General features: G+C 36.0%; 1 protein-coding gene across 1 annotated transcript in view; it reads left to right on the top strand.

Annotated features, from left to right (window-relative positions):
• LOC108908956 (Down syndrome cell adhesion molecule-like protein Dscam2) overlaps window positions 1-12,634 on the top strand; it is a 306,735-nt gene extending 294,101 nt beyond the window's left edge. Inside the window, exons 27-31 of the mRNA XM_023457289.1 lie at window positions 2,502-2,718; window positions 2,973-3,097; window positions 3,149-3,266; window positions 10,992-11,150; window positions 12,405-12,634. Of these exons, the coding sequence (XP_023313057.1) occupies window positions 2,502-2,718; window positions 2,973-3,097; window positions 3,149-3,266; window positions 10,992-11,150; window positions 12,405-12,456 (671 nt within the window). The 3' untranslated portion in view covers window positions 12,457-12,634. The remainder of the gene's footprint in view (window positions 1-2,501; window positions 2,719-2,972; window positions 3,098-3,148; window positions 3,267-10,991; window positions 11,151-12,404) is intronic.
• Window positions 12,635-12,954: the final 320 nt, after the last annotated feature.

Here is a 12,954-nt window from a genome sequence, read left to right as displayed (position 1 = left end):
TTCTTTCTCTACCTCCATATCTCTAAATCTATCTCAACGTTTCTCTTTGTCTCCATCATTATCTCATTATCTCTTTATCTCCCTCTATAGAGCATATCTATCTCGTTATCTCCATCTCTATATCACCATATATAATTCTCTATATCTATGTTTATCTTACTATATCCATTCGATTTCTCAGTCTCTCTCTATATCTCCATATCTTTCTATCGCTATATCGATTTCTCCATATATTTTTCTCTCTATCTCCACAGCTAGAGAGCTATCTCCTTATCTCTGGATCTAGCTCCACATCTCTATCTCCATTATTATCTCTTTATCTCCCTATCTATCTATAAGCATATCTATCTATGTCTGTGATTATCTCTCTATATCCATCTGTCTCAATCTCTCTTTCTATGCCTATCTCTCCATATATCTCTCTATCTTCATATTTCTCTAAATCCATCTGTATATCACCATACATATCTCTATATACATAGGTTTATCTCACTATATCTCTGTCTTAATATTTCTCTATCTCCATCTCTATATCACCATATATGTCTCTATATACCTATGTTTATCTCATTGTATCCATTCTTATTTAAGTAGCGTTCTCCAGTCTCTCTCTATCACCACAGCTCTCTATCTCTATCTCCATATCTCTGAATCTAGCTCCATGTTTCTATCTCCATCATTATATCCTTATCTCTTTATCTCCCTATCTCTCTGTCACCATCTCTATAGGCATATCTATCTATGTCTGTGTTTATCTCTCTATATCTATCTTTTTAAAATCTCTCTCTCTCCATATTTTTCTATCTCTCTCTTTCCATGTTTCTATATCTCTATGGTCTTCATATTTTTCTATCTCCATCTCTATATCACCATATATATCTCTGTATATCTATGTTTATTTCACTATATCCATTCTTATTTAAGTAGCTTTCTCAGTCTCTCTCTATATCTCCATATCTCTCAATCTCCACAGCTCTCTCTCTCTATCTCCATATTTGATTCTAGATCCACGTCTCTATCTCCATCATTATCTCTTATCTCTTTATCTCCCTATCTCAATCTATATAAACATATCTATCTATGTCTATTTTTATCTCTCTACAGTGTAGGAAAGTACCGATGGTCTATCAGAAGTTACGTGAGAGCGATAAAGTAAGTCATAGAAATCTATGTGATAGACAAGGATGGCTATAATGAAGGCGTCTAATAGTCAACGCACATTTCGCCCTTCCACAAATAAGAAGTGGATCTTATTTGTGGAAGGGCGAAATGGGCATTGACTATTAGACGCCTTCATTATAGCCATCCTTGTCTATCACATGGATTTCTATGGCTTACTTTATCGCTCTCACGCAACTTCTGATAGACCATCGGTACTTTCCTACACTGTATATTCATCTTTCTCAATATCTCTCTCTATCCATCTCCATATTTTTCTATCTCTCTCCGTCCCTATGTTTCTATATCTCTCTGGCTTCATATTTCTCTATCTCTATAACCATATCTATCTCTTTATCCCTCTATATCATGTTTTTCTCTCTATATCTCTTTTATTTAAATAGCTTTATCAATCTCTCTCTATGGCCAATCTCTCTCCCCATGTCTTTCTGTCTCTATCTCTATACTTCTCTCTAACTCCATATTTCTCTCTATCTCCACATCTCTCTCTCTTTCTCTTTCTCACTATATCTCCATATCTCTGAATCTAACTTCACGTCATTGTCTTTTCTATAACCTTTTAAAACTGCCAGATAAATAATAATGTGATACAAAAATATATTGTATCTGAAAAGGTGGCGAATAAAATGAGATAAAATTACGTTTTGCACAACATCTACTCTTACATTTGAAAAAATATTGTTTTCTTGCTGTAGAATGTATCAATATTTGTGTAATATCCTCAATTAAAAGGTCTGTATCCTGCCATACCAGATCACACTACCATTGAAGTCCACATTATAAGCTAAATTTTATATTTTGCTCAAAATCTATATACACTTTTAAAAATACAAACAACTTTACGTATTATACTTCTATAAAAATAGACAACAGATTGTTACGTAACAATTTTGCCATCATAAATAAATATGTGTGGAAAATCATCTTTATTTTAAACTGTTAATTAATTAAACAAAAAAGACATGATCAATTTTTTTGTCTGTTGTTGCAAAAAATATACTTAATAGCTGTTAATTTCAAAATGTCAAAGGATGAAGGTGTTCAAGTAAAAATATCCACTGAAACAATGTGAAAAGGCGCAAAGTTCTATCAGGACTCCACTTACGTAATTTATTTATTTTAGACGCTCTTAAAATATCCACCATTGGTACGGTGAAACTGTCAAGGTTATTTTCCTAACGATATGAAATATTACGTCTCAGTACTGTCACGCTGTTCAATATGTCTCACCTTGTGGAAAAATTTTCTTAATCCCAATCACACATCATTTTGGCGGCTGAGTAAATCCTCTGTAAATTATCCACTTTCGTCTTTCTTTCCAGGCATGTATGAGATCAGCCCTTATGCCACCTTTAGCGTACCGGGACCTAACAACAGTCGCTCTGTCACCACCTCTACTCTAGACTACACCATGCAATTCAAAACCTTTGGACACATCGAAGACGATGACCACAACGCCGTTATGTACCCCAAAACCGCCAGCGGAAAACACACCTGGCACAAGAATCGTTATTACAGCAATGAAGGTAACATAATAAACGATTTATTAGGAAATAAATTTTGAAATATTTGAGAAATCCCTTTGTTTGCGTTTTACCTTACGGTACAACAACAGAAAATCCGTGACCTCAGTTCATCTTGTAATTATAGTAGCATATTTAAATCTCTCGAGAACTATAAAACAATTACGTGTCCACTGGCCTTTAAAAATAATTACAGTGTATTTATTTGGGTCATGTCTGAGCGGTGGCTTTAAAGAATCCTCCCGTTCCAGCTCAAAACCAGCAGAAAGCGGCTAGACTAAGACAATCCCGTTTGGCGACAAGGGGTGATTCGGAGTCGGACGACACCAGCGGCAGCCCTTGCGGCGAGTGCCCGAGCGGATCCAGCTACAGGGTTCCCGTGAAGCCTGCAAGAGGTGAGAGGCAAACGATCGGGTACACCGGTTACGAAACATTGCTGGTTGCAGATCTGTTCCGACCCGATTCCAGTACGGAGTCCAACGACGTGTCCCCGTTGGCCGAAAGGAGGCACACTCCGAGACACGTGGGGGGCAGGAGACACCATAGACCTACAAGTAGCAGCAGGTAGCCAAGGTACCCCGCCTTTATGTTGCACGATTTTTCCCTATCCACACTTTTATCCACCCGTTTGGTATCTGACGACTGGGGTTGTGAATTATTTAGGTCACGACGCGGATAACAGGTGCGCTCGCGGGCTATCATGTAAAAGACTACATGTAAAATTTGGAGACAGTCCAAGCTCATCAGTTCTATTTTTTTATTTTTTTGATAGTTCGAGAAAGGTTATAGAATCACTTCGCAGTTAGGTTAATTCACGAACATGACAGATAAGATTGCGAAGCAAAAATGTAACAATGGTAACTTTTACTTCTGAAGGAAGACATTTATCCAAGACAAGATGGTGCCACAACCTCTATTTCAAGAATTCTGACTGAGAATATTTTTGGTCTAGAATGGACCCTATTCATTTCCATTTTAAACTAAAAGTTAAGTTTGAAATAACAGATTAATACGTCCATATTTTTTACCGACATTTTATACGGGAATTAGTAACCCGTTTGGGTTAAATCACAAAAAATAAGTCGACTGCAAAAGCAGTGCAAAGTAAAGCCACGTCTTTGCGCCAAAACGTTTGGGTTTACCAGTATTTGTTGTGCTGCATTAGAAATTCAATTTCCGTGGAGTAAATTAAGCTCTATGTTGCTCCATTTTTGGGGTCGCTGAATCCGATGTCCGTTTGGTAGAGTTAGTTCATTCTCAAGGTTATTTAAATGTCAAATCTCCATCTCGAGCTTCTCAGGTTGATATCTCGTTAGGATAGCGATATATCGGGAAAATGACCTCTATGAAAGTTATTTGAATCAACGGGGACCACCGCTTGACGACCTTGAATTAATTGAAGATCATTTTTGTGAAAATCGCTAGAATCGTTTCTAAGACGGTGTGAAGGCGATTTTCGTATACATGAGATCTGGTTTTCGTCGCCCCTTCAGAAACCTGTGTTAGAAATTGTATTACCAAACAAAAAACAAAAATTGACCTTCAAATGAATTGAATAAAAAATAAATCAGCAACCAGTATCCGATCGTAAAATTTCTCACTTTTTCAAAACGGAGGACAAAAATTGAATTGCCATAAAAAATGCCCTTTAAATAACTTTGAACATGAGCTAACTTCGTCAAACGGACACCGCTGTTATTTCTTAACTACAATCGTTAGCACCCTCTATTGTCCAGCCGGCGGCTAACGCGCTGTTGTCAAATGTACTGGTTTTTAAGTTTATTAATTCATATCTATTATTTGCAGTTACAAAAACAATTTTTTGTATACATTTTTTTGTTTGCCTCGCAAGATTATTTATGTTGAATTTGGTGATAGCTGGTGACTCCATACCGTGTTTGGAAGTTTCGTGAGTTGTAGCACTAACATATCACGCCTTTTTTACTATACAGGATGTGCGGGAAAATGTGGGAAATCAGATAGAACATGAAAAAATAAGATGACAAGTTCCTATAAAATTTTTTCGTACAATCCCTCCTTACGGAGATATGTATCCCTGAAGGACGCTGCTGGAAATCAGTTTTTCTTGAATAACTTTTAAAGTACTTAATATAATTTAATAAAAATTTTATTTGATTGAACACTGGTAAGGATCTTTTAAAATAGTGTCCTTGAAACATATTTAGCTTTTTTAGTTTACTAGGGGGCGGTCTAAGTTTTACAACTTAATGCCTAAATTTTTAACACCCTGTATAACAAAGACTTTAAAATAATAAATCTGGATAGCTTCAACCTTAGACTATAAAAAGCTACTCTTGTTTATTGTCGATAAAATGAACCGTTTACGAGAAAAAGAATAATAAACGAATTCATTTGTCTATTCTATTTTTTTTTCTCGACAACGAAGTGCGATACGAAAGTCATTCAAACAACAGGAAAGTTTAATTTTAAGATGTTTAATCCGAAAAAATAGTTGCTGGATTATATACGATTGTAGTTAAAATCTTGGCACTTATTTCTGGTGCACCCTGTATTACTTAACTTTATTCGGGCGTAATATTGTATTATAGTTCAAGTTCTCCGGAATGACCTAAAGAAGTCACAACTCTATTGATGTCGATGACTTGCTCGTAAATGAAAGCAATGTCGTACAATGTCAACATTTAATGTAGTTTCAAAAGAGTTGACATTCTTATTGCAATTTTTTTATACACAGATATTTTGGACAGCGACGTACACACAAGTTCCCTTTCAATTGTTTTAATGCAAAAGCGCTTTTCATGCGGTGTAGGTTTGCTTAAAAGTTATACAGTGTTAATCCTTCGGCATTGTTCAGCGTACAGTTTAATTAACATCTGCTATACGATGTGCGTAATATCCGTATTTTTACATCAATAGCTTTCATTTAAATTATTTTATTAACCAACAGAACGCGATATTTCGACACGTTATACTTTAATTTTCACATTACATGGTCTAAACAAGGCTTTAATAAAAAGAGAAATAAACGTGTAAACAATAAGAAACTATTCAAGCATATACGCGGCGAACCTCCCGTAAATACACAAATATGTAATTTTTTCGACGCGCGCCGTTACGCAACCACTTTATTTTTGTATTTTAAACAGCACTAAATTTGATCCCACCGCACTGAAAGTAGTAATAACAGCGAACAATTCCATTACAAATTGATTATGCAATTTAGGAGAGGTATAAAACTGAGAGGAAATACGATAATGCCGGTTTGTAATATCCAGTTTGTCGCACAAAATAATGTAAAAACCGTTAGTGCTTTGCCACATAGGACATTGTTCTACACGTACATACAAGGTGAGGCACTTCATATCTTGGAGTTGAGCGTGTATTTCTGAAATGCAACGACAGCCCTTACAAGGAATGCTGACATAAACACCCACTTCGTTTAAGAATTACTACGTTTGGTTTGTAATGTGCGGTTAAATTTACCTGCGCCAAAGCGATAATGCGCCATGCAAGAAACTGTCGTGGATTTTGATTGGTCTGACTACCTTGCGGTGGAGTTAACCTGTCCCCATTTCCCCTTAGCATGCTTAGAGGGTCGTAAACCCTCATATTGGGATCGGATGGAGCCCTTGGTTCTGGTTCCATTTTCAGACTCGGCATTACTTGTAGTGGTGGGAGAATTTTCGAAAGGTTGGTGAATTTTATTGCTGCCTCTGGCGGCAATCGCTGCGTCTGCGGGGCTGGCGGGAAATATTCAAAAGATAGGTGAAATTGTAATTTGTTGTAGTTTGTCTGTCATCAGATTGACCTGGCGGGAACTGAGCATTGCGTGACGCGTTCTCGGCGTATGAATGGGATATTTGGAAACATCGTTGAAAACTAAGTCAATTCTCTTTATCGCGCGTCGCCTTGTAGCTTGTCTTTACATGTTAGCTGGGTGGAACAGGACCGTAAAATTTTCAATAGCGATAACAAGTTTTATAAGTTAGAAGATACTAGGGAAGTCGTATATAAGTTTGATGTAGTAAATGGTTTTATTCATATTCAATATTGTTTGACATTTACTGATTGTATTTATGCATCGGACAAAATGTTATTGCAGCCACAGACACCTGCGGACGCTATTGCAGTGGCAGTGGTTATAATATGCAACAATATGCGTATTAAGTATAATCTTTGAATGTTGAACTCTTACATTCTAAATCAGGCGCTGTTTAATCTTATTACATTAAATTTATTATTTATATTAAAACATCTTTTGGACAGCGGGGTATACGGAAGTACGTGACAATTATACCGGGTGGGTCGTTGTGGTAATGGGTGTACTGGGATCTCGAAAATTAAGAGATTTAATGGAAAAGTTCTGTACTATTCTGTTATTATCTTAATGGCGCCTCATACACCCGCTTTAGCTACTCGGGTTTTGATACATTTTGAAATAAAGTAATTCTCGTTTCTTTCTCCTTAAACCGTACCTAAAAGCAGGTTAAAAACATAAATTTAAGAGTAGAATAAGCCCAAAAGATTTTTTCAAATTGTTTGTAGACGAACTACCCATACTGTAGCGGTTTTACTTTTTTCAGACCTCTATTCTTAGGATGATCGACATTATTACTGAAATACTGCGGAGTGTGTAGGGACTCGCTTGCGGGATTATCGAACACCTCTCACGGTACCATTCTCAACAGATGCCTTGAAGAAAAAGCGTCGCGTTAGTCGGACATTCTCCATTGACTGGGTGTTATATCTAAGGGTTTAGCCGACGCTCTAATTTAATAACTAGTAACTAACGACAACTAACAACAACTACCAACACACGACCAATAACCAAAACCAAATAACAAAAACAGCAAATGAAAACAAAAAGAAACTACAACAACAGACGACAACAGCAAACGACAATAACAGCAAACGACAACCACAAACGACAACAGCAAGCGACAATAACGATCATCGCAACCAACGACGGTGACCACAGACCAGTGACTAGAAACCGCCCACCGACGATAACGACGACGACGACGACAATGACGATGACAACAACCGACAACGACAACAACCGACATGGGCAACAACAACGAACACCGACAACAACAATCGATAAAGACCAACTACTATATCTTACAACGATCGACAAATCACAACAACCGACAGCAACGGCGACGACAACGACGAGAGCGATAACATTAGCTTTTTTAGTTTACTAGGGGGCGGTCTAAGTTTTACAACTTAATGCCTAAATTTTTAACACCCTGTATAACAAAGACTTTAAAATAATAAATCTGGATAGCTTCAACCTTAGACTATAAAAAGCTACTCTTGTTTATTGTCGATAAAATGAACCGTTTACGAGAAAAACAATAATAAACGAATTCATTTGTCTATTCTATTTTTTTTTCTCGACAACGAAGTGCGATACGAAAGTCATTCAAACAACAGGAAAGTTTAATTTTAAGATGTTTAATCCGAAAAAATAGTTGCTGGTTTATATATGATTGTAGTTAAAATCTTGGCACTTATTTCTGGTGCACCCTGTATTACTTAACTTTATTCGGGCGTAATATTGTATTATAGTTCAAGTTCTCCGGAATGACCTAAAGAAGTCACAACTCTATTGATGTCGATGACTTGCTCGTAAATGAAAGCAATGTCGTACAATGTCAACATTTAATGTAGTTTCNTGCCTTGAAAGAGAGGGTTATAAGTGCATTATATTTTTTGTTAAAAATTGACAAAAAATGGAGCAAAAAACCCATTTTCGTTAGGGACTCGGGGAACAAATTTAAAAAAAACACGCATTTTAACTCGTTTACAGAATTTAGTAGATTTTAAACAAAAAAATTTAACAAAAAATTTGGTGCATTTTGCTTAAAATTTAACTAAAATCAGTGTACTAAATCTCAAAATCTCCGAAACTCTTAAAGCTAGAAAGAAACTGATTTCACCCCGTGATTCCCCAGGCTCTCTAGTGTCTGTGGGATTTTTTTCAGATTATTCTGAGCCTCCAAGCATTTCTCTAAAAATCGATGGATCGATGGATAGCACATGAAAATTATCAGAAAATGAATTCGTCATTTAAGGGGCTTATTGTATGTATTTGAGGGTGCTGAACACGTAGGAATTTTCCGTCCGCGTGCCATAGTTCATGAACAAATTTTAAAATCTCGGAAACCCTTAGAGCTAGAAAAAAACTGATTTTACCCCGTGATTCCCCAGGCTCTCTAGTGTCTGTGGGATTTTTTCAGATTATTCAGAGCCCCAAGCATTTCTATAAAAATCGATGGACAAGCCCATGAAATTTATCAAAAAATAAATTCGTCATTTAAGGGGCTTATTGTATGTATTTGAGGGTGCTGAACACGTAGGGATGGTTATTTTCCGTCCGCGTGCCATAGTTCATGAAAAAATTTAAAAATCTCGTAAACCCTTAGAGCTAGAAAGAAACTGATTTCACCCCGTGATTCCCCAGGTTCTCTAGTGTCTGTGGGATTTTTTTCAGATTATTCTGAGCCCCAAGCATTTCTCTAAAAATCGATGGACTATAGCCCATGAAAATTATCAGAAAATAAATTCGTCATTTAAGGGGCTTATTGTATGTATTTGAGGACGCTGAACACGTAGGGATGGTTATTTTCCGTCAGCGTGCCATAGTTCATGAAAAAATTTTAAAATCTCGGAAACCCTTAGAGCTAGAAAAAAACTGATTTCACCCCGTGATTCCCCAGGCTCTCTAGTGTCTGTGGGATTTTTTTCAGATTATTCTGAGCCCCAAGCATTTCTCTAAAAATAAAGGGGCAAAAAATGGAGCAAAAAAACCCATTTTCGTTAGGGACTTAGGGAGCAAATTAAAAAAAACACACGCATTTTAAGTCGTTTACAGAATTTAGCGGATATTTAATTTGTCTGGATTTTTGGTAGAATTTTTTGTTAAAAAAATTTCCCCTCACGGTCCAGCCTGGACCGAGAGGGGAATACATCGACAAAAAATTTAACAAAAAATTAGGTGCATTTTGCTTAAAATTGAACTAAAATCAGTGTATTACATTTTTTGTTAAAAATTGACAAAAAGTGGAGCAAAAAATTCCCTTTGTTTCAGTCCCGGAACAAAACGGGGGCAAAAATGCTCCAACGTATTTGATTAAATAACAAAATAAGTGTTCTTAAAATCAAATAAATCAATTAATATCTTCACGCGGGTTTCAGTGCTTAGCTTTTCTGTGGCCATGCTGATGTGAGCAACAACAAAAATATACTCCTAGCCCCAGACGATACAATATAACGCCTGAGCACCAGGAACATACATCTTCGAATATTGCTATTTTGGTATAGATTCATAAGAAAACTCCCTGAAACGAAAAAAATAAAAAAATTTAATGTAAAAATAAATAACAAATTATAAAATAAAATAAATTACATGTGGGTGTGTATAAAATTTTGAATTAATCTAGAACATTTTTAGACTTTTTCCAGTCAAAAAATTTTACTGATTTACTGAAATAACTGAATACTGAAATTAAACCGATTTTAAAAATGGATTTAGGAGGTTCGAATTAACCTACGTGAATTTTTTCAGACTGTTCCTAGACAAAAAAGTTTTTTAGACAAATATTTTCATGCTGCATGCCTGCTGAAAACGCTGGTGATGTCAGTTTTTCTCTACATTCTTTAGTTTGGCGGTTATTCGAAAAAAAATCATATAGTATTGCAACATCATAGTTATCAATTTTGTCCTAAAATTTTTTAGCAACTGCCCAAGAAAATTTCCAAAAATTCTCGGAATAAGAAAGTGCTCAAAATCTATATAGAACCATCCAAATATATGTAATTCGATCCTTTACAGTTATAAACAGGTTTTAAAATATCATTTATGCCTCAACGCCTGACAAGAGTTACTTTTATGAACTTTTCTGAATACGTATTTCTAAGAAAATATTTCCTCCAAACTTTTGATAAGTTTGAAATCATTTACGACATTAACTTGTAAAACATTCAGCATAAAAGGTAGAGCATAGACATACCTCATGTTATTAAAGTTACTACTTTAGCGTAGCGTAATTACAATTCGTGATATTGTGTACTCACAATATCACGAATTGTAATTACGCTACTGATCGAAAAAAATATACTATTTATCAAGAGTGTAAAAAGTCAGTTATATTGGAGCAATTATTGACAATTTTACATCCACAGAAAGACAGTATAATGAGAACTGGCAATAGATGACATTTGAACAATAGACTGTTGTATGCTTTTTGTGTACTTATGTGATGGTGTGGAAGCTTTATTGATACTCTGTGTACTTTACAGTTCTGAAGACGACCAAGTGTTAGAAGTGGCTTCTTCCGACGACCTAAGGTTACAACCCCCAACTGGATTTTCTGACAGCCGCGAACTCAGCGAAGCCGAATGCGATAGGGACCTCAAACTGGCAAAATTACCGATTGAACTAGCATCCATTTTAGCACGGTATGTAGAAAATATAAGGCGTTTTCTAAGTTACGACACTATTTTGGTTACTTTTTCGAGATATTCAAAAAGAAAGGAGAAGCAGCTGTGATTATTTTTGTGGACTATTAGTGCCCAAACTGTTGCTGCTTGCATTCGATTCGAAAGATCGATAGGATTTTTTGGTGTAGAAGCCTAAACTTTTTCATTTAGTTGATTTTCCTTGGGCACTACTACTTCCATGGGCTCATTGGACTTTTAGATACTCAAAGATTCATTTAAGTACTTGTCATCCACAATTAGTTCAATGGGTTCGAGGCCCAGCAAGTTCAAAGTCCGGAGACACCGAGACTATTTCAACAAACCACGAATCTGTATTCCTAATCCACAAACCCCGGATTAGTACGATCATTCACCGAATACCTCAAGCGTATTCTGGACGAAGACAAAAGTCCTTACCACTGCCCTTACTGATGGTCACCAGAAACATCCTACATTTACCGAGTTTCTCTTTGGATGAAGCCCTGCAAAGGAGTTCATCTGCAATCATTTGTATATCTCAAACCTCCGAAGGCAATTGCGAACGACTCGATAAGTTATCCTTTTCCAATAATTTTACTGATGGATGTTAAAAAGACGTTTTGAAGAAGAAAGAGAAAAATTAATCCTCTAGACGGATTATTATCCAAAAATAAAAGAGAGCGATCTAAAAGGAAACTGAGTGGATTTTTTTACCAAGAGAAACTCATGTAAGGTTGGGAGTAGATTTTGGACCTTCGGAGAGTGGTATCCATCACGAACTTCAGGATTGTAGGACTGATTGCGCCTTCATTCACCTGTGTGGGATACATTGATCCCGCTGCCTTCAAGCATGCCACTTGAAAGAGTTGCAAAGGTTGAATGAGTCTTTGAAACTCCAAAACATGCAATGAGCCCCATAAATGCAATGCGTAGATTCATTACTAGAGAAATTTGCTAAATCAGCTGCTTTTTAGGTTTCAGGAATGTGGTAACGTCTCAGGATTATTTCGCACACAGCTTAAAAATTAAACTATTTCTACTGTCGAGGTTTGATACATCATTTTTTTTATTGACATATCTGTACGTCCCCTTAATTCTACAGAAAAAAATATTTAAAATGGTAATCGCTAAGAACTGAATCTGAAATGGTAAATTTTAGTATGTGGTACTTCCTTACAGCGACTGTACCTTGTTTGTTATTTACATATAATGGCACCTTCAATTTAAATAAGACCAGTCTTTTCCTTTTTGCAGATACCAGGAACGTAAAGAACAAGAAAGGAAGGAATTCACCATACATGTCTAAAGTGTACAAAAGTGGACGGCCAACGTACGATTCTAAATTCTTATGCATTTCCCCGCAGCAAGTAAATCTTTTTTCGACACCCACCAAAATTGTTGTACTCTCAATGGACTGATTTTTCAGTGTTAATAGAATAGAATATGATATTTACCGAATTAACTTATATTTTATGTAAATATTATTGCGCCAAATAAATATATATATATAAAAGGTTCGCTTTGTTTCACTTTCAGAACCTTAAAGCCATCTCAAACAAGGAAATTTCGCAGTATCTCGAACTGTGAATAAAACAAATTTAATCAAATACAACTTTTAAGCGAATAAAGGTATTGGGAGTCCGTAACATCTTCACTACTTCCTTTCTATTCGAAATAACTATCAAAAGTTTCCAAATGTTGAAAACAACGACATATACCCATCTCCCCGATAAAGACCGATGGTAAAGTATTTACGAGGGTCGTTTTAGTTTAGAAGTTTTGCAGGTTTTTCACGAACAGAACT

This window comes from Anoplophora glabripennis, unplaced genomic scaffold (genome assembly GCF_000390285.2).
Source record: "Anoplophora glabripennis isolate ALB-LARVAE unplaced genomic scaffold, Agla_2.0 scaffold9, whole genome shotgun sequence".
NCBI classification, from domain to species: Eukaryota; Metazoa; Arthropoda; class Insecta; order Coleoptera; family Cerambycidae; genus Anoplophora; species Anoplophora glabripennis.
The sequence above is the reverse complement of the archived record's forward strand: the minus strand, read 5'-3'. Positions and strand labels throughout refer to the sequence as shown.